This window comes from Trichosurus vulpecula, chromosome 9, assembly GCF_011100635.1.
Source record: "Trichosurus vulpecula isolate mTriVul1 chromosome 9, mTriVul1.pri, whole genome shotgun sequence".
Taxonomy (NCBI): domain Eukaryota; kingdom Metazoa; phylum Chordata; class Mammalia; order Diprotodontia; family Phalangeridae; genus Trichosurus; species Trichosurus vulpecula.
This window is the reverse complement of record NC_050581.1, coordinates 119081277-119107944: the sequence shown is the minus strand read 5'-3', so window position 1 is coordinate 119107944 and position 26668 is coordinate 119081277. Positions and strand designations below refer to the sequence as shown.

Sequence of the window (26668 nt, the reverse complement as noted above, 5' to 3'; positions counted from 1 at the left end):
AAGGTTTGTATGGTGTAGGGAGTTAAAATGATTTTGATCAGTCAGAAGATAATCCATAAAATGTATTTTTTTTTAAAGTAAACTAAATTGTTAACAGAAAAGGTGAAGAACACCCCGTGCCTTGACGTGGAAGGTGCTTAGTAATTGTTAAATTGAATTTAGCGCATTAGAGTTCTCCGGTGCCTCATTTGGATATGTAGGTCTCAAGGCCGAGACAGATGAACATGAGCTATGAAGGCTGCAAGGATAGCCCTGGCGAAAACATCTGTTTTCCAAGGACCAGTGTGCCTAAGTAGAAGGCATATCACCGTTAAAACTGGCCACTTAGTGAGAAATCTTTGGACCAAAGTAGCTTTCAGTCCTTTGTGGTCCTTTTTTGCTTTTAAAGTGATTGGCAGAGGGTACCGATGGGAACTAGAATCACACATTTTTCAGCTATCTTTAAATTTAATTTGACTATTGATATTCTAAATATGAAGTTCTTTTCTAATGACCGTTGTTGTTATTCAGTTGTTTTCAGTCCTTTCCAACTCTTTGTGACACCATTTGGGGTTTTCTTGGTGGAGAAACCGGAGTGGTTTGCCACTTCTTTCTGCAGTTCATTTTACAGATGAGGAAACTGAGGCAAAACAGGGTTAAGTGACTTGCCCAGTGTCACACAGCTACTAAATATCTGAGCCCAGATATGAACTCACAAAGATGAGTCTTCCAGACTCCAGGCCTGGCATCCTATCCATGGTACCACCTGGCTGCTCCAGTAAGTGGGCATAAAGTTGGAAGAACTGAGTCATTTATCAATCTTGATGTTTTGCTGTAAATAAGAAATCAAGAGAGTAGAAAGTATGTCTTAGAAGAGGCAAAGAAAAGTGTTGATGGAATGGATTTTATCATGCTTATATACATTACAAAGACCTCAAAAAACATTTCTTGGTATATTTGGTCATTGAGTGTTGCAGTATTAATGAAAAATTTTTGCAAAGAGGCTACCATGAAAATAATTGCTTCTTATATACTAACATTGGTTGTTGAAGATAGAGCTAAAGAAATTTTATGAAGTACTTAATTAGACCTTCCAAGTTAAGTCAGTAAATATGCTGATACTTGGTTGTTTTTTGTTTTGACTGGAAAGATAGGAAAAGGTGACAATGGGGTGAAATAAGTAGAAAAGCATACTTCAGGAAGAAAAAATAAGAGGCCACAGACTTGTATTTGACCTTGAAACTTTGGGACTGTATATTATGAACACTTCAGTGATTGGTAGGCACTGGACAAATAACTGGCAACTAACATTGCAGAAAACAAAATAGATTGTATTTTAATAGATAGGAAAAGATATATTATTGTTGTAGGAGTTACCCAAGAATCAGCTGTATGTGTAGTCAAACGACAATTTGTCAAAGCTAGGATTAGAATTAATAAAGGATGAGAAGACATAAGAATGGGGAAAAGATGGTATACAGTTGAAACAATTCAGTCCTGAACTGTTTAAGGAATTGACAGCTAAATGGAAAATGGCTTACAGAAATGACATTAAGATTGATTATGGTAATTTTTAAAGAAGTCTATCCCGTGCAATTTAGTTGCCACAACAAAGAAAATATGCCAGTCAATAAACAGATATTTATTGCTCCTAGTATGTGCAGGGACTGTTTTACAAACAGCTGGCTTACTCACCAAATAGAAAAAAAAATGGCTGCCAAAGGCAACATTAGGTTAGAATTTAAACCTTTTTTAGACTCTTACAAAGGATGATGGACAGTTATGAGCAGTACTGTCTGATAAAGAGGTATATATGTGAATAGAGATAGATCCCTGATCTGCAGCATTAGTGTTTCCTCATCTATGAGTTTTTGACCGAAATATTAATGTGCTATTAGAAACATACAAATGGTACTAAAGAGAGCAAAGAAAAGAGGGGAGCCAGATGTTGGACCAGGTGTTTATGGAAAAGATCTGTGCTGGAGCTGATAACAATTATGAGGGCATTATGGGACCAACACACGAGGCAACTGTTTTAACAACCCAGCTAGCAGCTTCAGTGGGGGCGTAAGATCCCTCCCCCGCTGCCGGGACCCAGGAAGCTGCCGGGAAAGCACAGGTTCTTTTTATCTGCTTAAACAAGGAAAGCACGGTGAAGGGGTTGACCAGCTTACTTTAATTCAGCATTCAGTTAGCATACAGACAACAATCATTTAGTTCAGTGGAAAACGCCAGCATTCAGTTAGTTCAGGGGAGCATACAGAGAAGCATCAAGACACAGACCAAATACAGATTCATTGACTTACTTCAGGGGAAAAACCAGCACCCTGAGGTTCAAAACATTCATTTAGTTCGGGGGAAAAACAAACCAGCACCCCGAACCTCAAAACCAAAAGACAAACAAATTACAAATATCAACAGACAGACCCAACACAATTCATAGTTACCAACATCTGGGCTCGGCCCGAGAGCAAGGGCTGGCCCAGAGTCACGCTTGCTTGCCGCTGCTTCCCACACCAACCGGAAGAGGAAAGAGAGAGCTTCAAGCTGTCCTCTCCCCTCTTATAGAGTTTTTGACATCATCAAGCGCCGCCTGAATGACCAGGGCCGATTGGTTCTTGACTTGGCCTCTCCCCCTAGGGTAGACGTTAACACCTCCCCTCAGCCAGCCCCATGACTCATCACACAGGAAGTTTTCTGCTTCCTGACATGCTCTCTAGGCTTCCTGCCCCGGAAGAGCAAGCCACAGCATCCAGAGGCTCAATGAGGTAAGCTGAGTCATTCAGAGAAAACAAAGGCCATTCTGGTTACAGCAACTGAGCATCAGTGACCATCAGTCAGTGTGCCTACACTCTCCTTAGTGCAGAATTTCTACAAGAGGCATCTATCTATGCATGAGCTGAGGGCATCCTCAAAAAGGGGTTTGTAGGAGCACGTAGGCTCTGAAACAAGCAGTATTCAGCAATGGACCACGAAAACATATTTGATTTTTTTTAGAGCAAAATGCTACCAGAGAGGTTCTTTTTAAAATATGAAGCAACAGAAATAATCCTATCAATGACCCTCTGATTAAAAAAAAATTAGCTCTAATAAGAAAATGTAAAACAAGATGTATTACTGTCAAAAACGCTTGCAGTTATGATGGGAGAGATCTAGTATATTGTCCAAGTTGAAAAGGAAAAGCCAGGAAATGGTCATCCTCCTCCTCCTCCAATCCATCCTCCACAGTATGACATTGTGCCAGTTTCATCAGGCCCCAGAACACTGCAGAGTCTCTTGGAAGAGACTTGTAATCACTCAAAAGAGTTTGGCCTTTCCATTCATAAAGGAGAGACCAAGTTTACTCTATGGATAGCCATTGCTGACATTACAACATGTGTTTCGGTGGGCACCTGTAGAGCTTTTACTGTTATTTTGTATATCTCAACAGACAGTACAGATTGACAGGTTAGACCTGGAGTTATACAGGAAAAGGAGAGCAGATTGGATTGTCTCTGGGAAACTGAAAAGCTCCTTTCATGATCCCAAGCTTACCATGGGGTCTTACTTTTTGTAGAGCAGCAAAATGTGAAATACAACAGCCTCCAAAAAATGTTAAAGGTTAACACAAGAAGAGTGTGTTCAGGTTGCAACATGAGGAACTTGAAAGAAGAACAGGAGTAAAAGATGTCATCAAGGAATGGTATGATAAGGAGAGACGATAGACTGGTCAGGTGGTGAGGGGGAAGGATGACTAGTCAACTGCCAGAACTACAGTAATGCCTTTGTGATGTCAGGAGAAATGAAGGAAGCCGTCTAGGCGTTGGGCAGATCTGTGTGGAATGTGGTGGCAGGACCTGGGCAAGAGTCTCACAGGAGGGAGGGGTAGGCCTGGACAAGTTGTGATCTGCATCACTGAAGGGAACTTCCAACAGATCATTTGAGTACATCAGACTCACTACTCTGTCTTCCCTCTATGAATTTACAACCTGGAGTATAAAAGCATCACATACATTCACATACACAGTCTTTATATCTTTCACTTAGCCAGTTAGTCCGTAGGACAGATCACCATATCACCTCTTTTCTCCTTCCTTTTATACCTCTTACTCTGGTGCTGTCCTTTTTATCAGATCTATTTCTTTTAAGCAAGCCGTACTTTTCCATAGCTATATTCCATTCGTGAGACCTATCCTTTTAAGTCTTTCTTCCTTTTTTCCCAATGCTCGAGAACTTGTAATAACTCATGTGTGCTTTTTATTAAATGAAAGCCTAAAATCCAGCCTTTATTACTATTGACGACAAAGTAATTTCCATAGCACTTTAAAGTTTTCAAAGCACTTTACTTAAAACAACTCTTTGCAGATGGTAAAATTATTTCATGTAGCAGATAAGGAAATTAAAAGCTATAGAAATTCAGTTAATTTACCCTAATAACTGGAACTCTCAAATCCAGGTATTATGATTCCCAGGTTTTTTCCATTGTATTATGAGGTTGTTTCTTTTAGAAGGTAACCTTGGGGAAAATTGTTTGGGAGGGAAAGACTATTTATTACTTAAGGAGAGCATCTCCTTTGTTCAGTAATTCTTTTTGGATCCTCATATATCCTCTCTGGCCTCTGGAGTTTGGTTCATTTAATAGAGAAAGAGGGTGTGTGTCTAGAGGCAATATAAAACCTGCTTTGTTGGACTGCCACTCACTTCTTTAGGGGTATGGCTAGTGGGGCGTATTTCATGGCTTTATAACCAGGTTACTCTAACTGGGGAAGCACTGTAGATACCAAAGATGTTATGAATTGATTACATGCAAGATTTCATTTGTGACTCCTTTCCTCAAAAAAGTCAGGGCACTTTCAGTTGTATTGTCTCATTAGTTTTTCCTCATCTCCCTGAAGTCAAGGTATTGTTAGCATTTTGTGTATGGAGCAGTTGTAGCAGAGAAAACTTGGAGAATTTGCCCAGACTCACAGTGACCTTAGGCAGCCTAGAAGAGCAGTAGTGATAGCATCTTGCGTTTGTTTACCATGACACATTCTGCAAAGCATCTTGGGTATCCTGAGAATTATATCGCCACTCTGTAGTTCATCATTTCCATTCTGTCCTCTCTGTTTCAGTGAGAGCATACCTGTTGCCTTCCTAATTCATAGCTTTGTGAACCGCTTGAATTTTCTTGAGATAACAATTACTTAAAAGGTCATATTAGGAAATTATAAAAAGGCTTCTTATCTGCTAAGGAGCTCCCTAACCTTTGTTTCCTTTCTTCTTGCACAGGTAGGTAGCCAGTGAGGGAAAGCTATCAGGCTGGTTTGTTGTATGATTGGGAAAAGTAGCAATAACTTTAGGTGAGGCAAATCTAGGAGGAAATTTGAAACCTGAGTTTCTCCTGAAAATAGTGAGTCATTTTTCCATTCCAAGATGCTGCTGGTCCTTGGTAAGAGAGTTGGAAAGCTAGTGATTTTTAAAAAGGCCTACAGTCCTATTTTTTAGTCCAACTGAACATTCTTCCTCTGAGTTACAATTGAGGTGACTTTGAATAGGCACAGCAGTGAGTCATACATGATAAACATAAAGGTGTCCTGTGGTTAAGCTTTCCTTTCTTACATCTTAAATATGAGATCCAAGATTAATAGATGTAGAGGACGTGTATCATTTTTTTTTAAGGGCCTTAACAATTAGGCTTTTAGGTTAGAGGATGTCTAGGAGAACTTACAAGGGATATGAGGAGCAGGAGAGCTTGATAAATTTATTTTTTATAGAGACTAAAGTTTCAGGGAGATTTATTCACGTGTGTGTGTGTGTGTGTATTTTTCCTTGTTCTAACTTTGTTTTTAAAAGTTTTTTTTATTGTCTCCCCACCCCACGCCCCTTTTTTTTAACAGGAAGGATTAAGGCAAGCAGAATCAGAACGTTGGCTTTCAACTAGCCGGGTCTTTCATCACACTCTTCCCTTGCGGCCCATGCGCTGCTCCCTTTGCCCTCATCGTGCGACTGGCCCCAAACGCAATGTGTGTTTGTCAAACCATGGAAGTGGGGAAGTACGGCAAGAACGCGAGTCGAGCTGGAGACCGGGGAGTCCTCCTGGAGCCCTTCATCCACCAGGTGGGCGGGCACAGCAGCATGATGCGCTACGATGACCACACCGTGTGCAAGCCCCTCATTTCCCGGGAGCAGCGCTTCTACGAGTCTCTCCCTCCGGAAATGAAGGAATTCACCCCTGAATACAAAGGTAAGCCCCAGCTGTCCATTGGTGGGCAAGAGTTTTCTGCTTTGGTAGATTGCCATAATTCTCTTAAGGTGATATTTCTATTTACTTTCATTAGCTAATAATGGGTTGTAATTGTATTTTCCTGTTCCCAGAATCAACAGTTGTGGTTTTCATTCCAGAACAGCTCCATCACTTTTTCCTAAGTGTTCTAAAGAAGCCTCTCATGCGAACAAATGTCCATTGGTGGTGTTGATTTTAGCAAGGCACTCAGAAGTTCTCAGGTTGTTTTCCTCCCAAAATGAGTTCCAGTTGGCCTGTAAACAGGAAATGTTTAGAATTCATCTAGTCTCACCCCCTTATTTTACAGATTAAGAACGCTGAAGCCCAGCGAGGTTCTACGATTTGTTAAAAGTCTCACAGGTGGTGAGCCCTCTGACCCCTACCTAGGTTCTAGAGTTCTAATCCGGTGCTCTGTACTGTGCAGCACACTGTGTTGAGGCATCAGAGTTGATCATGCTTCTGGTGTGTAGTGGTGTCCGCTAGTGCCTTGTATTTGTGGACTTAAGCAGAAGAGGTGGTAACTCTCCTGGGTTGTTTTGGTTTTTTTAAAGAGTATTTTGGAGCTTTTTTTCATTCAAGTGTAGGGTATAGCTGATGAGGGAGGAAAGATATTGTCAAGCCTGGGCCCGTCTATACTAAAGAACCATAGATGAATTAGAAGGGATTGTGAGGAGGACTGGGACCTGGAAGAACTGACATTTGAAGGACAGTAGCAAGGAAATTCATAAAACCCAGCTATGTCAATGATTGCCCTTTTAGGAAAAATCTGGTAGAAGGAACTCTTTTAATTGGTGAAGAGCAGCAGAGCAGGTATAATGAAGTAAAGGTGAAGTCTTGTCCACAGAAAGTTTTTTAAAGGGATGAGGATTGATACTTAAGGAAAAGGGAAAGAGTAGTATCTTCTTGTCCCCAGTGGTGAGCTATTCACTCTTCTGCTTAGTCAGATTGACTGTTAAATCTTTCTATTACAGGTTCACAAATTTATTCATTTGAGGAAGGCCATGTGATAGAGTGACAAGAAGACTGGACCTAAGTGTCAGAGGGCTGGAGGGCCACCATTGCCACTTAATATCTTGAGGACTTTGAGCAAGTGGCTTAAGCTCTCTGAGACTCAGTTTTCATGTCTATAAAAAGAGAGGGTTGGACTGCATGATCTGGTGATTTTAGGTTTCTGTCCCAAGTTGTCAGAAATTTGGTGTTTATCTTTCCTTGCTGGCACCAGAACTCCTTGTGGAATGAGCTTTCTCATCAATGAGGAAAGAGGGAGTTGAGGCAGAATTTGAGATGGTCAAGTTTCTTCTTAAGGAATCACTGTGAAGCCCTAACTCATCTCTTCCTAGCTTTGGTGACTGTGACTCAGATGTGCCTTCTGTATGTAAGGAGCTGGCTTTTCTGGTCAGTCTGTGCTGAAAAGGAGATAGTCTTCCCTGGCATCAGTCAGAATGTGACAGATTTCTCCCAGCTGGTGGTGCTGTTGGCTCTCTCTGCTGTGTTGAGATGTTTAGAGCAAGCAGTGAGGCTGTGACTTGCCGGATTGTGGCGGGGAGCAGCTCCCAGTGCTGCTGTTCTGATTGTCAGCCGCTAGGTAAGTGGAGGCAGAGCTTTCCATGTGGTTCTGCTTCCCCATAAGCTCCATGTGGTGCATGCACTGATGTGGCTGAAAAGAAGGGCTGATGATGTGCTGATGTTTGCAGAGTACTTTATATGCCATACCTCATGCGATCCTCCCAGCAGCCTCTAAGGCAGGTACATGCTGTTACCTACTTTACACATGAGGCACCTGAGGATGTAAGTGTTGGAGGTCAAATGGGAGCCCAGCTATATCCTGACTCCATGCCCTCTCCTCTACATCCCTCTGTCCGAAGCTCTCAGGTCAGACTGGTCGTAGTACTTGCCTTTTGCCTCTCTTCCAACTGCAGGAGTTGGGGGTGGGGTCCAAGCATGGGGAGCAGCGCCAGACAGTGGAAAGAGTACAAAACTTGGGCTCGGAGATTCTGCCACTGACTGCGCCACTGGACTCTCCTGGGCCTAAACTTCCTTGCCTGTAAAATGAGCAGGTTTAGATGACGCTCTGGGTCCCTTCCATCTCCAAATCGATGACCCTGTGCTGCTAAAGTTCTCTTGAGTATCACATGGCTGTTTGGGGGCTTCTAAGGCCTTTCAAAATTAGCTGCAGTGTTTCAGGCAAGCTCTTAGCTCTGGGAAGTTGGGCAAGAGCACTCAAACAACTTCCCGGCTGTAGTACCACAGAGGTAGACTGTTGTTCCCAATGCCAGTCTCTTCCTAATTAAAGAGTTTTAGGAGCTGACTTGTTCCATGTATTTACTTTCAGTTCTTCCCATTCGCACAGCAGAAGTAAAGCTGATGCACTACTGTTATTTTTGGCACAGGAATTAGAGTGATTTTTAAATGTCTCCCATTAAAATAAAACAAACTTTGGGGTTATTGGTGGTAGACTTTTGAGAGGTGATGTAACAAAACCTGCCTGTTGTATATCAGTCTTGCCCAGAAAATTGTGGCCTAAGCCAAATGTTAGTGAATGTGCCTTTCTCTTCCTACCTACCTAGGGTGAAGGCAAAAGAGGGAAAATGTTTGAATTTGGAATTTTTGAGCCAGTAATGGGGCATTGAATCTTTCTCCACCTGCTTCTTTTGACAGACAAATGTATATACACACACACATAACATACAGACCCTTCACCCTCCAGATTTCTGGTTCTTTCTTGAATCTGATGTAGAAATTGTAGATTTTTCCATGGCCTTTGCTAGCATTTGATTGGTTGGGGATCACGGAGATAATTGTTATGGATGGAGCTGGGAAAATTTGCCACAGAGCATGGCAGATGAGGACGCTTGAAGGTTATTGCTACAGGCTATTTCTAAGAGTCTCCAGATTCCAGATGGCTCTTCCTGCCCACCTGTGGAAAAGAGAGTTCAGAAAAATGTTTTCTAAGCACATAGAGCTGATCTATCCACAAATCTAAGAAAAAGATAGGTTGAAATCAGCCATGTCGCTACTGTGTCCTTCTCTTGTACCAGAATTGGTTATAGGGTTTAGGGATTTTTTATGTTTTTGATTCTTACAATAAAACCAACAACAACTTTTGACTCAAAGGAGACTTGAAGAATTAATCTTGACCCCAAGACTCCCTGTGTAAAATGAAGTAGCTGGATTAGATGACCCGTAAGGTCCCTTTCCAACCCTGAATCTGGAGGTTGGAACCTTTTCTTCTTATAGCGTAAAAGAGAATTTCTGACCCAGAAGAGGCTTTAAGCCAGCCTCCAAGTGTCAGTTAAGTATTCAGGATTCATTACTTTTCATTCTTCTCTTTGAGCTGGCGTTTATAGTCTTAGCCCCTTTGATAAAGATCCAGGAGACACTGTGTGCATAGCTTGTTAATAGAATGACTGCATTAGGCTAGCAGCTGTGGGAGGGGCATTAATAGAAAAACCTAAAAGGGTTAAGAAAGTACCAAAACTGTAAAGTATTTCAGCCTGTAGAAGATGCTTATGGTCCTGTGGCGGAAGAACCCCTTGAGTGAGGTTGAAAGAGCTGAATTAGAAATCTCAAAGCTGTTAATTTGGGAAATATCATCTGCCTCTAAGATATTCCTTGCTAACACTGGCAGAGAGGGTAGAAAAGGAGGAAGAGAGACCTTCTTGTTTGACATGTTCATAATAGGGGCTTTATGCATTTTAATAAGTCATTTTAAAAGTTTTTAGATGAATTCTGTAGTAATTGAATGGCCACATAAATTTCCGAGATGAAAGAGGTCTTAGAAATGATCTAATCCAGTCCCCTTATTTTATGAGGTGAGGGTAAAAGGTGGGAAGGCATGGAATAGGAATAGAATGTCATGGGAATGGTGTGTTCACACCCAAGGTTTAAAGGTAGCCATACTTGCCCAGGAAGCAGAGTACTTTATGGTGGAGCAAGAGTAAGGAATTCATCATTAAAAAACAAGGTGAGAAAGGAGAAAGTCTGAAAGGGTTAAGAGCTTTTGTTGTGGTCAAGCGAAACTTGAGGAAGTTGTTGTGTTTGGAGGGTTTTTCATGGACTTCCTTGAGGCCTTCCTTCCTGTCGTCCTTTATGGTGTTTCTATTTCTGCAGGAGGCACGAGGTTGGGGGAGGCTCAAAAACACCCACAGTTTTCTTCATTCTCGTGCAAGCTTCTCGAGAAGAGTAACATGTTCTCCATCTTCTGGAGGGTGATGTTGCCTAGGTCTCTGTTCCACTGTACCACATTAAATGCTTGCAAGCTCTCTTCTCCCTTTCCTCCTGGCAGGTGTTGTGTCTGTCTGTTTCGAAGGGGACAGCGATGGCTACATTAACCTGGTGGCCTATCCTTATGTGGAAAGTGAAGCTCTGGAGCAAGACGACCCACCAGAGCGTGAGCAGCCCCGACGCAAGCATTCTCGCCGAAGCCTTCATCGCTCAGGCAGCGGCAGTGAACACAAGGATGAACGGGCAGGGCTGGTCCCAGAGAGCTCTGATAGGTAACAGGATGCAAGAGCAGGGGAGCCTGGGCCAGCATGGTCACCAGGAAAATGGCTGGCAGCTGGTACATTGTCTCTAACACCATAGTGATGGGCTGGACACATGTGGGATGAAGATAAACTCTTTGAGCTTCTTGTAAAAAGAGGGTCAGAAAAAATACTTTTCACAAAAAGATGGTGCCCAGCTTATGGAATAATAGTCTTTGGAATGGAGTCCTTACAAAATCCTGTACGTCCTCTGAGTAAGGGCCAGAAGGCCAGTCTCAGCTCCCAGTACAGTCAGAGCTGTCCCTAAGTTAGGATGGGAGGTGGTGAGTTCCCTTCACCTCTGATCTTCTAACGTAAGTTGGGGTAACCACATAGAAATGCATCAGCAGAAGAGTAGCTGTCAGAGTGAAGACTGATATTCAGGTTCGGGTGGGCGGAATGGCCTCTGAGGCTCGTGGTTCTGTGCCCAGGGCACGTCTGCAGGATCCAGGGGCCTTGCCCATGACTCTGGTGCTGTTTCCTCCCTCAGCATCTCACAGGAGTTGAAGAGCCCCAAGGTGGAGCTGCACATCCACTCAGATGTCCCCTTCCAGATGCTTGATGGGAACAGTGGCCTGAGCTCAGAAAAAATCAGCTACAACCCCTGGAGCCTGCGCTGCCACAAGCAGCAGCTGAGCCGGATGCGCTCTGAGTCTAAGGAAAGGAAGCTCTACAGTATCCTCCAGAGTGGGCAGGGGGGAGGTTTCTGTTGCTCCTCTTGGGCAGTCCCACAGGTGGAGGTTGTATGCCTTACCTGTTCTCTCGTGCCATCAGTTCCCTTCTTTTCTTTCTCCCCACCAGTGTTTTTCAGCAGTGTTTGTTCTCTTGTATTTGTGTCTCATCATATTACTCTCTCTCCCCTGCCCAGTAATCACTGACAGCCTTTTTGCCCCTTTAGTGCCAGGGTAGAAGAATTGAAACCCTAATTTTCAGTGCTTTTGTGAAAACAGAATTAAAGAACCCTGCGTGGTCAGTGCTATACAAAGTGCTTTAAGAAGCCAACAGTGCGAGGGCTGTACAGCAAAAGACTGGCACGTCCCTTTTACTCTCACTCCCAAGTCCATGGTTGATTCTCATAGGCTCTTTTGCCTTCAGTGCAGCAAGGTAGAGAGCTGAAAGCTTAGATAGCATCATGAACCAGCAGTTATGGCTTCTCATCACATGGTGGTTGGGGCAGTACATAGATGAAGGCATGTAAGTCTTTTTAGAATACTTGCCGGTAGATCCTAATAAGCTGGTTGTAGGGTACCAGATGCTACTGTAAAGAATGTGTAGGATTAAACAGGAATGTCCTGCCTTGTGCATAGTTGGCCAGGGCGCAGAATCAGAATGCCAGACTTTGAATTCCAGCTCTCCAGGGTCATTTTCTGTGTGATTGAGGTAGGTCCTTTTTTTCTCCTTAAACCTTAGTTCCTCATGTATAAAAGGAGATAATTAGACTTAGAACAGGCTTGATCTGCCTGCCTACCTTTCTGTGTGTGTGTCTGTGTGCGTGCATGCATGTGTGCGCGCAAGCCCAATCTCGCATGTATTTAAGCAAGTCTTTACCCTTGATAGCACTGCCTGCCAACAAGGTGCTATAGGTGATGAAAGTGTGGCCTGGGCAAAGAGAAGGGAGGGAGAAAAGAGCCTCTTCTTCAGCAGATGTTCCAGGTGTCTCACTTAATTTGGATGCAGGGAGGGAATGACACGGTAGGAAAGATGTGCACCATGACCTCAGATTATCAGTGACTCTGGGAATGTGGGAGGGAGATCATTGCACCTGTGGGCATTGGTCAGACCAGTCATAGTTGTGTCACAAAGACTCCACTAAAGCTGTGAACATCCCAGGAAAAGAGGATTTGAAGGGTTGTGCCTGAATGTTCAGAGCACAATTTACCATGTGTGGTGGCAGGGTTGGGAACGAGGATGTGGGTTTGAAACCAGGTTCTGTTTCTGAGGGGACCTTGGTTCTACCCCTACCACCTGCTTCCCACCGTTTAGCCCCATCCCCACCTCCTCAAATAAGAGGATCAGATTAGATCATTTCTAAGGTCCCTTTCATCTCTGAAGTTTATGTGGTCACTCAGTTATTACAGAATCCATCTGATTTGTTTTAATGGCTGTTAAAATGCATAGAGTCCTTCTTATGAATGTCAAACAATAAGTAAGGATGACCCCTTTATAGGAAAACTTGCGTAAATTGAATCAGCGATCAAAGATCAAAGGGATCCATCCACTCCAACCCAGTGGGCATTTATTGAGCACATACTGTGTACAAAATGCTGTACTAAGTACTGAGGGTATAAAGACAAAATTTAAAACAAAGGCATCAGCCCCCAAGATGGGGATTCAACAAGTGAACATAGAGACGATCAAAGTCAGAGCCAGAAGGGGCCTTGGAGGTGGTCTAGCCCAGCAGGCTCATTTGAAAGAGGAAGTGACCTGCCTGCAGAAGCCAGATAGGTGGCCCTTCTGAACCCGCGCGGCCCCACCCCGGCTCTGCCCGTGGAGGGCAGCCGCACAGTCTCCTTGACTTGAGTTTCTAGAGTTCCTCTTGCTGGAGAATGTGGTGCATCACTTCAAGTTCCCCTGTGTGTTAGATCTGAAGATGGGGACCAGGCAGCACGGCGATGATGCCTCCGAGGAGAAGGCTGCCCGGCAGATGAGGAAGTGTGAACAGAGCACCTCCGCCACCCTGGGCGTCCGAGTCTGTGGAATGCAGGTACAGGCCCCGGCGTGGCCGTCGGGGCTTCTGCTGGGGATGAGCCCCAGGAGGGGCTGCCGGTAGTGTCAGGGCTCCCTCTGCTGGCAGATGTAAAGGCTCAGGGGTCGCATACCCGTGAGCCCCCTTCAACCCGCCCCTTCCCACTTTGGGTCCTGTGCAGGCCAGGCCTTCAGGAGTGTGACGGTCACAGAGTCATCTCTGCGAGGGAATTTCCACCACAGGGTGCTCCCTGACCGTTTCCTGCCCTATTTATGCCTGCAGAAGGTGAGCTCTTCAGCCTTCATGTTTTTACTTTTCAGCCTAAGACCTAGGTATCTGGACAATGGCTCTCTGAGGCTCGCAGGGACTGTGGCTGTTGAGGTCTTCTCTAGAGCCCAGATTTGGGAAGTACTAGAGGCTTCTCAGGATACTGCCCCTCTCTGGTGGTTTCTTCTTGTCTAAGGAGGCCCTGCTGGTTCCCAGAAATCAGCTCTGGAGGGAGGTCTTGGTGGGCCCAGTGCTGCAGCATAGCCTTCCACTAATAGAGAGGTGCAGCAGATGGGGAAGAGAGGAGGGAGGCGCAGACCCTTAGCCTAAGGGATAGACTCAGGTTCTTTCCTGTCAGTACCATTGTTTGCCATGTGAATTGGACCTACCATGCTCTTACTGGATGACAGTATCCATTAAAGCCCTGGTCTATTGACAGACCATGCAAAGGAAGCCATCAGCCATCGTCCATAACCAGTGTACTAATGCTGTCTCCTGATCTTTCAGGTGTTTCAGCTGGACACAGGGCATTACTTGTGCAGGAATAAATACTATGGTCGTGGGCTCTCAATCGAAGGCTTCCGCAATGCTCTATACCAGTATCTCCACAATGGCCTGGACCTCCGGAGAGATCTATTTGAGCCCATCTTGAGCAAACTTCGGGGTTTGAAGTCTGTGCTGGAGAGGCAGGCCTCTTACCGATTTTACTCCAGCTCTCTCCTCATCATTTACGATGGGAAGGAGTGCAGGGCGGATATGCGCTCGAAGAATGTGGACTCGGGGCTCCCTGAGACGATGCCTGATGGCACCAGCCCTAGCACCAGCCCCGAGACATCTCCCTCTGCCACACCCAAGGTGGACGTCCGCATGATTGACTTTGCACACAGCACGTTCAAGGGCTTTCGGGATGACCCTACTGTGCACGATGGTCCCGACAAGGGCTACATGTTTGGCCTAGAAAGCCTCATCACCATCATGGAGCAGATGCGGGAAGAAAACCAGTAGTGTCCTACGCTGGGCTCCCCGTATCAGTCACTGCCCAGAGCCCTTTTCCCTCTACCCACAGGCAGGGACCACCCACTCTGAACTCACCACAGAGGGCAGACAAGACAGACTTTGGTTTTAAAGGGTTATATTTCTCTTTGGTGTAAACTAAAAGAAATGATTTTAGCTGTAGCCTGGAATACATATATATAAAAGTGAAGGAGAGAGAGGAGAAAGCAGAAGATGTGCTCAGCCATTTTATTAACATGTGGCTTTGATGACTTTGTCCAGGCTGGCTTAGGAAGAGGATCTCTGAATGTTTTGGCCTTGGTGAGACTGTCAGCTGCTCTGGCCTTTTTAGTTCACAGGCTTCTGCCTGGTTTGTGGCCAAAAGGAGGCTTCAGGCGGGGGCCAGGGACCACAAGGCTCTTTAGACTCCACTGATCCTTTCACTGACTCACTTGAAGCCTCAAGCTGGGGGAGCAGTTGAGAGCAGGAGCCTGACTGAAGGGCAGGCTTTTCAGTCAGGCACTCCAGCCCCTAGGCTCTTGCATGTCACTTATTCCTGAGAGGCTCTGGGGGTCACCAGACTTACCTGTAGCAGGTGGGGAAAAGCAAGAGGGACTCTGGGTAGCAAATAACCTGGTGTGAGCTTTCTCTTGTGTCTGTGGACAACAAAGAGAAATGACTAAGAGAAAGAGAATGTGTGTGTGTGTTTTTCAGCATCCTAGCAGGGATGGGGAAAAACAGCCAGCAAGACTTCTCTGGTAAGCCAGGTTGCCTGAAGAGATAGTCTTGGAACTACACTTCCCTTCTCCCTGCCCCGCCCCTCCGCTTCCCCCCTCTCCCCCCCCCCCCCAGCTACTTGCTGCTGCTTCTGCTGTTTCTTGCCTGTTAAAATTGAGCTGCAAGAGACTGAACTAAGCCATTGGAAGATGGGATGGGGAAGATAACAGGTTTGTGGAGTTGGACTGGTAGCTAAAACAAGCCAGGTGAGCACGGAACACAGGAACTTAGCAAAGGCCAGCCTTAGCAAGCATTTGGCTTCCTCTGGCCCCCCTGGTACCCCTAGTTGAACCCTACCCCACTTCCTACCACCTGGTAGCATGCACCCAGACTCCAGCAGCATGAGAAGTGTTTCCTTCACAAACCTAGAGGAGTGAATTTTGTTCCTATTTTCCCCTACTTCCTCCCCCCTCTTCCCCTCCCCCAGCAGATTATTTTTTGGGCACTAGGAGGTGGGTGGGGAGGGGGTGGAGTATGGATCATGACCAGGGCTGCTTATAGCCATCAACTTCCCTTAGTGGTTGGCCAAGCCTAGATGTGGGGGCTGGAGACTTGTTGGTTTAGGGCAAAGAAGGAAGTCACTTAAATCTCTCAAGATTTCTAAGATCTCCAGCCTTGGCTGCCATATTGCTTCTTGGAGCCCGAGATTCTGTAAAACTGTGAGGTGTCATGTGGTCTGTGTCTCCTGCTCCAGGTGTGGCTTGGTCAGGAGCAGCAGGACTCACTTGACAAATAAAACCAGAACACAGAACCTGGAAGTGCCGGCCTTGGAAACAAGCAGCTTGGGCTGCAGGCCCAGAGCCGTGGCCGGTTCTGACTTCTTTGTGGTGCGTGCTGAATTTTAAGAAAAGGGAGAATGTCGAGAGTGATATTTGAGGGTTCTTTTGTCTCCACCTGGGCCAGCTCCCAGGTTTGTTCCTAGGTATGGGCTGCCCTGTGCATTGATGATGGTGGCTGGCTTTGTTTTCCCCACTGACCTTCACTCCTTTGTTAATAAAGCTTTTCCTCCATACGCCCTTCTCAAGCAGCTACTAAGTGAGGTTCTTCCCTTGGAGTTGGACTCTTTGTAGATGCTGAAGTTTCTGGAGGAAGTGGATTAAGTTGTAGGAAGTACCAGGGTGGTGGGCTCTTCCTCACCAGTCAGTGCACAATGGCTAGCATAATCCAAGGGAGGTGGCTGGAGGGAAGGCACAGAGAAAGCTCGGAGCTTAGTTTTCTGGGTTCCAAAGGAGCTTTGGATGTTGGCCCAGCCCTGGCCTCTCTCCTGGCACCTGTGGGAAGGGCCAGAACAGAGGGTGCTCAAGAGGCTGTTTGCCATGCCTTTTCTGTCTATTTTCGCCCTGGCTCTCAGGTCTGAAGCCTAAGACTAGTCTTGAGAAGTGACCCACCATATTGGGCCTGAAAGCCCCAGGAGTGTCAAGCCAACCTGGATCCCCAGTCTCCCAGGGGCTGTCAGTGATGCTGCCAGTCTGGACAGCTCAGTGAGGACAAACTGTTCCATGCTCCTAGGCTCAAGAGGGACTGAGAAGCATGCGTGTGCACGAGAGAGCTGTGTGTATGATATCTTTAACTTCATCTTCCTGTAGGGAACTCAGCATGTATCATTGTTACCTTATGTCTCTCCTGGCTTCAGCGTGGAAAGGGAGCTGAGCCATCTCTAGATGAGACCAGGAAATGAGATGGTCTCTTCCTTTTTAGACATCCAGGCGCTACATCTGTAATTTGGCCCTGGAGCTATGAGAGTTTCCCTCAGAGGTAGGCTGGCCTCTATATCTGGACCTTGGGGTGAGCCCTAGGCCAGAACGGACTTTGATGTTAAAATGCCATTGCCTGGTTTAACCCAGTGATCCCACCTTCTGGTGATGACCCACTTCTCCCTTATGTTTTGCTCTGGCCTCCTCTATGGGAGATAGGTGCCTTTTAAGAGCAGACAGTGTTCATTCCCAGTGCTATGCAGAGGAGGTGTTTGGGTGATTGTGCAGCATACCTGCTTTAGCTTTTCCATGCCTGGCTGGAGCAATCAGTGTTTCAGGGACCGTGGGACAGTGTCCCTCCATTTTGAGCCCAGCTGCGCCTTGCTGAGGATGAATAGGCTGTGCCTACTTAGTATTTCTGGGCCCCAGTATTCCCGAGCTGGGCCCTATGGATATGTAACAATGGCAGATGATAAGGTTGGCCTTAGAGCAGGGAACAACTTGAGGAGGTGGCCACCATAGAAGTGTGTTAGATTTCTAAGGACGACGTTTTCAGACCACGTGCCCCGCTCACGGGCACTGGCTATGCCCAGTTCCACATGGATGGGGATGGTGTTTTTTGCTTGCCCAGAAATGACTAGTAAAAGCCAACTGTCAGACTTAATAGAGCGTACCAGGACACTCTTTGGCCAAAACGTCAAGGGGGAGGGGCCATAAAAGAGATGGCTCCCATCCAGGGGCGCTGGGCAGTGGACATTTTGGAGTTGATGGGCCCTTCGCCATCCTTCCTCCTGCCCATACATCCCATCCAGTGGCCTGCATCTTGGAGATGTAGCCAACTTGGAGGGAGGGGCTGTGTGATCCCAGCACTGGACCAAAGAGAGGGATGGCAAGGGAGCCTCGCACACACAGGTGCTTGTGTTTGAAATCTCTGTACAGTATTTACAGGGGGCCAATGAGGAAGCACTAGCCACTTGCAAAAAATGGTCCATGGGAATGGACCAGGGAGGGCTGGGACTCCCCAAGAACCATAGAACATTGCTTTGCCATATGAGGATATTCTGATAGGTTTCTGTTTCCATGAGGGGAGCACTGCTTGCTTTGCTTGTGGGAGAGTTGGCAAGATCCTCCCCATCTCCCACTGCTCTTCCTGGAAGGATAAGGACAATCAGCCATGTCAGTCCTGCTGACATAGAAGAAAACTCTCTACTCGTCCAGTCTCCTCCTGCATAGTGGCATTATTATGTTTGTCTTCTGGCATTTTTCTGGATATCTTTAGTTTTCTCTGGAACTTATTTAGGGGCATGATTGTAACAGTGTCTGTATTCACCCCGCACTGTTCCCTTGCCTTCTGTCTAAAAGTCATGTATATAAAAATAAAGTCACCTAGAAATGTACAAGTGTGTTCTCTGTTTAAGATGCTCCTCAGGGAAGGTTTCGAGTGAGATATCCATATTGACCCGCTCTGAGGTCCCTTCAGATTGAGCAGCCATTCGGTACCTCCTGATGGCAGAGCTCAGAAGTTACAGTCAGATGAGAGGTCTCTGCTTCCATAGATGAAGCTCACAGCCTACTAGGGACGTGTGACATGGAGGGAAATGTGACATAATAGAAGTGCTTTAGAGATGAAAAGTGAGGTGATTTGGAAGGAAGAGACTTGTTTCTCCTGAGCTTCCCACATTCATTCCTGCCTGGGCTGAAGCCCCAAAGCCAGCTATGACCAGTCAGTTGGGTTCTGAGGGAAAGAAGTTTGGGAAGAGTCTGGGTAGCTGTGGAAACAACAGCCAACTTGAACAGAGGTCCCCTGGGAAGGAGGGCTTGGAGGCTCAAGAGTACCCTTATTTAAAAGCTAGTTTAACTCTTGTGTGTGTTTTGGCCTGGCTAGTGTCACTCTGCTACCCCTAATACTGGCACGAGAGAGAGAGAGAACAACTGAATGGAATTCATCCAGTTATCTCCAGGGTTGCCTTTGAGTGCAGGTCAGTAACCCACGGGGAGTTTAGAATCCTGGGTTCCTGATGCACTTCAACAAGGCCCACCAGCATAGCTTCCGTCCCTTCCAATGAAACCATTGCCCAGCAGACTTGTGGCCCCCTCTGCCCAAAGCATGGTGACACATGCAAGTCCCCAGCTATAAGAGTAGCCGCTGTTGGCAGTGGCTGATGGCCCACTTCTGCTTGGGGGAGGGGGGCTTTGGTATGGGCACTTCCCCAGGAAAGGAATAACCTGATGCCACAGATTATTGTGGAGAGAAAGGACTAACAGGGAGCTCCCAGACTCAGGAGCATGGTGCCCCAGAGAGATTTTCTAGCTCATTCTGCTATGGCAACCTTGAGCAGGAAGTGGTGTTGGCACAACCAACCTGGGAGATGGGTGCTTTTGTTGCCCCTGCCTTATAGATGAAACCTGAGGCTCAGAAGCCTTAAATGATTTCAGGCTGATAGGACCTGAAGCAAAATTAGAATCCATGCCTTTCTGAATCCAGCTCACCGTCATTTGGGTAAGGCCTTACCTCTGCTTGTAGAAAGTGGGGTTTTTTTTTCCACACTTTGTCCCATCTGACCTTTGTCCTTTCTAGGGGTGGAAAATGAAATTTGGAGAGAGGTGAGAAGGTGGGGCCTGCCCCTGAGCTGGAGATGCCATTCCTAAAAGCTCCTCCATTGCTTGGGTACCAGGCAGCTGGGAGAGGGGCAACTCTGGAGGGGCCAATAGCATTCCAAGAACGCAACTCAGACTACCTCAAAGAAGAAGCAATCTCCCTGAGCCCAGAGTCACCCAGCCAGTTCCCTTAGTTTAAGGAGATAGTTCTGAATACCTCCTCTGCACGAGAAGCCCTCAGCCAACCTCTCCCCAATTCCCACCCCGTCCTAGCTCCAGGGGCCATAACAGACTCATTGGGAACCCTAAGTGACTTCCCACGGGGATGGTGAGGACAATCTCTCCCATTTATACAGCTATTTTCAATTTCCTTTCTATTTCCTTATCTCATTTTCTCTCCTCTGAACAAATATAGCCAAGCCCTCCTATCGCACAGTGAGTCCTAGTTGCCTATTGGGTAACGTTCAGACTTCCTAAATAACCTGGCACCATCCCACCTGTCAGCCTATGGGTCCCTCCAAGAACCAGAAGCTGTAGCCAAAATGGACTACTTTCCTTCCGGATTTTTAGCGCAGTCTGTACCCTGCCACCCCTGAGCCTTGGTTTGGGAAATGACCCGCCCATAGCAGGGTCATGGAATTTCTGAAACTGAATCATCTACTTAGAACCCCACGGATTAGACCGAAGGGACTCAGAGTGGAGTGACTTGCCCAAGGTCAGAGCTAGGGTGTGAATTCAGGACTTCTGACTAGTAATCTCTCCATTATACCAAGTACCACTTTTCCATGTAGTGGGTGGAATTTGAACTGTGTTTTTAAGAGGGGAAAACGACTTGCTGCCTTAGAGTACTGTGCTGGGAATCAGAAAACCTGTGTTCCAGTTTCCGCTGTGACCCTGGGTCAGTTGCTGTACATCTCCAGCTCTCAGGCGCCTCCTCTGGAAACCGGCCACAAGGGGCAGGAGAGATACAGGACGGTAGTTAGCAGGGATGGAGAAGACTCGTGAGGATTTGGGGGGGGGGGTGGAGGTGGGGGAGATGAAGACGCGAGCATGTTTGTAGGCAGTGGACATGAAGACAGTGAAAAAAAGTGGGAGGGAGGAGGAGGGGATGGAATGAAATCGCTGGAACAAGTGTCGGGGTTCGCCCTGGTAAGGAGCAAGGCCACGTCATCATGTGAAAGCGGAGGAGAGTGGCAGAACCGGGGGCTCACAGCTAATAACCTCGATTTTTAATCTAGTTCTTCGAGCTAGAGCTGGAAGGGGCTTCGAGACCATCCTAGTCCAAGGTCCTTCCTGGGCTTACAGATGAGGAAACTGAGGCCCAGAGAAGTTAAGTGTTTTGCACAAGGTCTCACAAGAAACGACCGCCAAGTGCGGGATTTTATCCTAGGGCGTTTCCTCGTTTGGGCAGCTAGATGGCGTGGGGGCAAGAAGACCTCAGTTCAAATCCTGCTTCAGACGCGTAAGAGCTGGGTGACCTGGGTGAGTCACTTCACCCTGTGTGCCTCAGTTTCCTCATCTGTAAAATGAGCTGGAGAAGGAAATGGCAAAGCACTCCAGGATCTTTGCCAAGAAAATCCCCCCAAAGGGTCCGGTGGGACATCAGTGCACGAGGGCACAGTAACGACCACCACCTTCCTCGTTTTTACAGATGAGGAAACTAAGGCCCAGATAAGTGGAAGGGCTTATCTGAGGCCGCATGCCTGGAACCCCAGGGTGCACCTGGGCCAAGGGAGTTCTCGCTCTCCGTGGGCCCCGCCCCGCAACGCACCGGGCGGGGCGCCGGCCCAGGAGCCACGTGGGCGTTCCGAGGGAGCCGCGGCCCCGCCCCTGCCGCCAGGGCTTCTTCGGATCCACCAATGGGCGACTGACCCGCCTGTCCCTTCCGCCGTCGCCATGGTGCCTCGGGCGCTTGGGCTATGATTGGCCACGCTCGAAGGGGTGCGGCACGTCGGCGCCGTGGCGTCACTGCCGTGCCACGTAGGCGTTCCACGATTGGCCGCGAGCTGCCGGCCGTGGGCGGGCCTGGGCGTCCGGCCCCTCCCCTTTCACTGCGCGGCCGCCTGCGGCCTGTCACTGGCCAGGGGAGGCCACGGACCGCACCGGCGGCTGTGGGCGGGGCCGGAGCCGGAGCCGGACCCTGAGCTGGAGGTGAAGCCGGAGCCGGAGCCGGGGCCGGTGAGGAGGGAGTGGGAGGGCGGGGGGGGGGGGGAGGGGACGGCCCAGGGCCCGCGAAGGGGAGGGGGAGCCCCGGCCGATCCGGCTCCGGGAACAGGGTCCGGAGACGGCGCGCGCTGAGCCCCGGCCTCTCCGCTCTCCCCTCCCCCAGGGCCCTGCGTGGGCGCCATGAAGGCGCTGATCCTGGTGGGCGGCTACGGCACGAGGCTGCGGCCCCTGACCCTGAGCACGCCCAAGCCGCTGGTGGACTTCTGCAACAAGCCCATCCTGCTGCACCAGGTGGAGGCGCTGGTGAAGAAGGTGAGGCCGCGGCCCACGGGCGTGACAGCGACACGGCCAGGCGCGGCTCGTGGGAGGGGGGGAGCAGCCGGGACCCCCCCAGCTGCATGCGCTTACTAGGGGCCCCCAGATAGAGATGAGAGCTTGAGCTGCACCTACCGGATGTCCCTGTGTTCAGAGGGGGCCCCACATAGAAGTGAGGGCTTCAGTCGGACTTACTGGGTGTCCCTGTGTTCAAAGGGAGCTCCAGAAAGAGGTGAGGGCTTGAACTGGACTTAGCACGAGTCCCTGTGTTCAGAGGGGGCCCCAGATAGAGGTGAGGGCTTGAGCTAGAGATTTGGCACGAGTTTCACATATACTTATCAGCTGTTACTGTACTGAAAGGGGGGCTGAGAAAGAGGAGAGGGCTTGAGCTGGAGTTTCCATGCAGCCTCAGGATAGCTGGGGTGGGGGTGGGGCTGACTGCCCAGTGACTGACCACCAAGAGAGGGGAGGGGCACATCCGTGCTTTCTTCTACAGGCAGGAGTGAATCATGTGATCTTGGCTGTGAGCTACATGTCTGAGATGTTGGAGAAGGAAATGAAGGAACAGGAGCTGAGGGTGAGAAGAATGAGGCGAGCCCTGGGTCCTTAGCAGGGCCAGGCAGGCCTGAACTGCAATGGCATCCCTGGTGGAGGGCTCCCTAGGACCCAGGTCTGGGAAGTGTTTGTGCATCCCTTGGAGGGGTGGGGGGTGAGAGGGACTGAATAAGCATGAGAGAACCCACTGTGTGCCCAGGCCCTGAGATAAGTGCTTTTACAAATATGATTTGATTTGAAGGGGGTGGAAAGGTCCCACACCTGAGCCCCTGGGTGGGGCCTTGAAGACAGGAGAGACTTGCCCCCGATGACTGAGTCTGCTCTGACTTTTTAGCTCGGGATTCGAATCTCCTTGTCCCATGAACAGGAGCCTCTGGGAACAGGTCAGTGGAAGACACCCCTGGGGTAGAGGCAGGCTTTGCGGAGAGGAGCTGGGGGTGAGGGGCGCAGAGCACGGGGCCAGGGGGCACAGAAGCGTGGACCTAGGAGCACGGGCTGAGGGGCGCAGAGCTCGGGCACGGGACGCAGCTCACCCTGGGCCAGCCCTGAGCATCTGCTGCCTTGTGTCCCTGCAGCGGGGCCTCTGGCACTGGCCAGGGAGCTGCTCACAGAGAATTCGGATCCCTTCTTCGTTCTCAACAGTGACATCATCTGTGACTTCCCCTTTGCCGCGATGGTGCAATTCCATCAGCATCATGGGCAGGAGGGGACCATCGTGGTGAGACATCCCCTGCCCCCCCCAACTCCCCTCCATGGTAAGGAGTGGGTAGTGATGTGAACCCGACCTCCTTACCTTTGACCTTGCCGGCTAGTCTGCTTCAGCCCCACCGAGCCGAGCCTAGCATCAAGGCCAGTGCCATAGTCAGAGGACCTGGTTCTCCACCTCGTAACAGTGGCCCAGTCATTTCCCTTCTCTAACAACCAAAGGGTTTGATCAGCCGGTCCCTAGGACGGATCCCTTGTGGCTCGAGGGCCTGGGAGGCCTGTAAGCTTCTCAGGCCCTTGGTGAGTTTCCTTCCATCCTCCCGCCTGCCCCTCCCCCAGCCTCCCCTGTACATGTCCTTAGTGTGTCTGCCTGGATAGAAACCGTCTTGGTCTCATCTCCACTTGTAGAGGCCCTGGCCCCGGGAGATGATGTTAAGGACCCAGGGGTGGGATGCTCTGAGAACCTGCCAGGTTAGTGTCGGCCCTCTTCCTTTGCCAATTTAGGTGACCAAAGTGGAGGAGCCCTCCAAGTACGGGGTGGTGGTGAGCGAGGCGGACACAGGCCGCATCCACCGATTTGTGGAGAAGCCCCAGGTCTTTGTATCCAATAAGATCAATGCCGGCATGTACATCTTTAGTCCCAGTGTGTTACAGCGTATCCAGGTGGGGCTGGGGGCTGGGAGGATGGTGGGGCTTGAGGTGCCAGGCTTGAGGGAAGGTAGAGCCTGGAGCCAGTGTCCAGAGCTTGCCTCTGGGCAGCTGGTGAGCACAGGAAGGGCTGAGCATCTCTGCACCCCCACAGTTACAGCCCACGTCTATCGAGAAGGAAATCTTCCCGGTGATGGCCAAGGAAGGGCAGCTATATGCCATGGAGCTCCCAGGTAAATGTGAGGGCTGGGTCACAGAGGGCCGGATGGGGCTGACGGGACTGCCCCATCAGGCTCCCTGTGCCTACATCCTCAGGCTTCTGGATGGACATCGGGCAGCCCAAGGACTTCCTGACAGGGATGTGCCTCTTCCTGCAGTCACTGAGGCAAACGCAGCCTGAGCGGCTCTGCTCTGGCCCAGGCATTGTGGGCAACGTGCTGGTGGTGAGTGCGAGTGCCGTCCTTCCTGCTCTTGCAAAGGACTCTGACAAACTCATTCTCCCTTAGGTATCAGTAAGGCTGAATGTATTTTATTATTGAACTCATGGACGTTCTGATGATTCTGCCTCCGTGATCTCTGTGCCTGGCTGCTTCTGTACTACCCCTTAGTCCAGGGCCTCATCACCTCCACTACTGGGATGATATGTCTCCCAATTGGTTTGCCTGCCTCTTGCCTCTCTGTTCTCCAATCCCTTGTATGAAACCATCACATGGCTCATGCACAGGTCTGACCTTTCAGTGGCTAGATACAAACTCATTTGCTTGGCACTCAAGGCTCCCACAATGTAGCTGCAGCCTACTGTATTGGCTTTATCATATATGGCTTTCCCTTCATGCATTTTGTTTTCCAGCCAGACTGGCCTCCTAGCTATCTCCCTCCTCATTTCCTACCTCTGGACATTTGCCCATGCCATCGTGGTGCATCTGCATTCTTTAGTCCCTCTAGAGCCCCACCCTGCAGCACTTAGTCTGCTTCTCTCCTTGGCTTCCCTCAAATTTTTGCCTTCTGTTGCAGGGGCTTTTTTATATCCCCTCTCTGCCCTCCCTCGGTAGACTGTGCAAGCTCCTTTAGGGTAGGGACCGTTAATTTTTCATCACTGTATCCCTAAAGTTGAGCACAATACTGAGTAGGCATTTAATAAATTGAATTAATGAAAGGAATGAATCTCTAACGGTGGGTTTTTAGACTTCAGGGAGGTAACTGTGGGAGGAAGAGCCCTTCAACCATTAAGTCAGCCCTGTGCATGCTTCTCCTCCCCCAGGATCCGAGCGCCAGGATTGGGCAGAACTGTATCATCGGGCCCAACGTCAGCCTGGGCCCTGGCGTGGTGGTGGAGGATGGTGTGTGTATCAAGCGATGCACGGTGTTGCGAGGTGCCCATATCCGTTCTCACTCATGGCTTGATTCCTGCATCGTGGGCTGGAGCTCTCGTGTGGGCCAGTGGGTGAGCAAGGGATGTGATAGGGAGTGGCTGAATGGCAGGACCTGGGGAGGGGACAGCTACTTCCTGAATCCCACCTCTACCCCCCACCTGCCCCCAGGTGCGCATGGAGAACGTGACTGTGCTGGGAGAGGATGTCATCGTAGGTGATGAGCTCTACCTCAATGGGGCCAGTGTGCTGCCCCACAAGTCCATTGGCGAATCGGTGCCCGAGCCTCGAATTATCATGTGAGCTGAGGTGCAGAGCACAGCAGCCCCTGCTGCCCTGGCCAAGGCTCAGGTGTTTCTGTGCCTCCGAGGGGAGGGAGCTGGAGCCCTCTCCCCAGCCCCTTGCCACAAAGGGAAGGGGAAGGCCCCTGTAAATAGCTCTGTTTATAATGTAAGAATTTAAACAAAGCTGGAGTTATATTGTTTAAGTATGGCTGTGTGTGCATTGTGGAGCAGGGCTCTGTCTGTCTCTGCAGCCAGCCTACCCCTGCTTTTCTTGGAACTTGGGGGCTTTGAGTTCATCTAGTACCTCCCCTTATTTGACAAATGGGGAGACAGGACCAGGCTCTTGTCCCACACCTAGAAAAGAGGCAGGGCAGGGCTGTATGGAATAATAATTTAATAGTCACACCTGTAACGGTCCACTCCCCACCCTTTTATAAAGCCAGTGCCAAAGAAGGGGAACCCCTGTCCTCTCTGCACTGGAAGAGCAAGGAAGAATTGCTGCTGCCAAGTAGTCTCTCATCCCCCTCCCTCTGGTTTCCTCAAGGCAGGCCCAGGCTGGTAAAGGAGCTGTCCAGAAAGGGAGGCTTCTAAATAGGGATGAATGTGCCTATCCTCCCCCAGCCTTATCCCTGGGGCCCAAGGAGCATGTTGGGGGTCCCCACCCAGAGACAGAGGTCTAAGATGAGGAAGCTGGCTTCTCGTAGTCATCCACCCCAGTGATTGTAGCTTTGCAGAAGAAACAGTCTTTGTTGTTCATCAGGTGCTGGTTGATGCAGGCTCTGTGATGGGGAAGGGGATGGGTGGGCAGAGAACCAAGTTTCAGAGTCTTCCTAATAGAGCCCAGCCCTCCCCCAGGTTAGGTAC

General features: G+C 48.8%; 3 protein-coding genes across 5 annotated transcripts in view; 2 read left to right on the top strand and 1 right to left on the bottom strand.

The window, feature by feature from the left end:
* IP6K1 (inositol hexakisphosphate kinase 1) overlaps positions 1-18560 on the top strand; it is a 73135-nt gene extending 54575 nt beyond the window's left edge. The window contains exons 3-7 of the mRNA XM_036738116.1: positions 5838-6184; positions 10509-10719; positions 11237-11421; positions 13275-13450; positions 14207-18560. Of these exons, the coding sequence (XP_036594011.1) occupies positions 5962-6184; positions 10509-10719; positions 11237-11421; positions 13275-13450; positions 14207-14704 (1293 nt within the window). The 5' untranslated portion in view covers positions 5838-5961 and the 3' untranslated portion in view covers positions 14705-18560. The remainder of the gene's footprint in view (positions 1-5837; positions 6185-10508; positions 10720-11236; positions 11422-13274; positions 13451-14206) is intronic.
* A 3171-nt stretch (positions 18561-21731) lies between these two features.
* Positions 21732-26007, top strand: GMPPB (GDP-mannose pyrophosphorylase B). Of its 2 annotated transcripts, none has more exons than XM_036737476.1 (10): positions 21732-21939; positions 22091-22239; positions 22739-22819; positions 23132-23180; positions 23373-23515; positions 24007-24165; positions 24305-24383; positions 24466-24593; positions 25412-25594; positions 25692-26007. In XM_036737476.1, the coding sequence occupies exons 2-10, from the start codon at positions 22108-22110 to the stop codon at positions 25821-25823; spliced, it is 1086 nt and encodes a 361-aa protein (XP_036593371.1). In that variant the 5' UTR covers positions 21732-21939; positions 22091-22107; the 3' UTR covers positions 25824-26007. The 2 variants fall into 2 exon arrangements, with proteins under 2 accessions (XP_036593371.1, XP_036593370.1); XM_036737475.1 differs by having other exon boundaries at positions 21837-21939; positions 24466-24599.
* Positions 26008-26181: 174 nt separating this feature from the next.
* RNF123 (ring finger protein 123) overlaps positions 26182-26668 on the bottom strand; it is a 117773-nt gene continuing 117286 nt past the window's right edge. For both annotated transcript variants that reach the window (XM_036737990.1, XM_036737991.1), the window contains exon 39: positions 26182-26583. In XM_036737990.1, coding sequence (XP_036593885.1) covers positions 26481-26583 — 103 coding nt within the window. In that variant the 3' untranslated portion in view covers positions 26182-26480. The remainder of the gene's footprint in view (positions 26584-26668) is intronic.

Excerpts from the sequence above, each read along its gene's own strand:
- GMPPB (XM_036737475.1), top strand. The coding sequence starts at position 22,108 with ATGAAGGCGCTGATCCTGGTGGGCGGCTACGGCACGAGGCTGCGGCCC. Across the intron at positions 23,516-24,006 it reads GGCAGGAGGGGACCATCGTG|GTGACCAAAGTGGAGGAGCC; the intron begins GTGAGACATCCC and ends TTGCCAATTTAG. Across the intron at positions 25,595-25,691 it reads GCTCTCGTGTGGGCCAGTGG|GTGCGCATGGAGAACGTGAC; the intron begins GTGAGCAAGGGA and ends ACCTGCCCCCAG.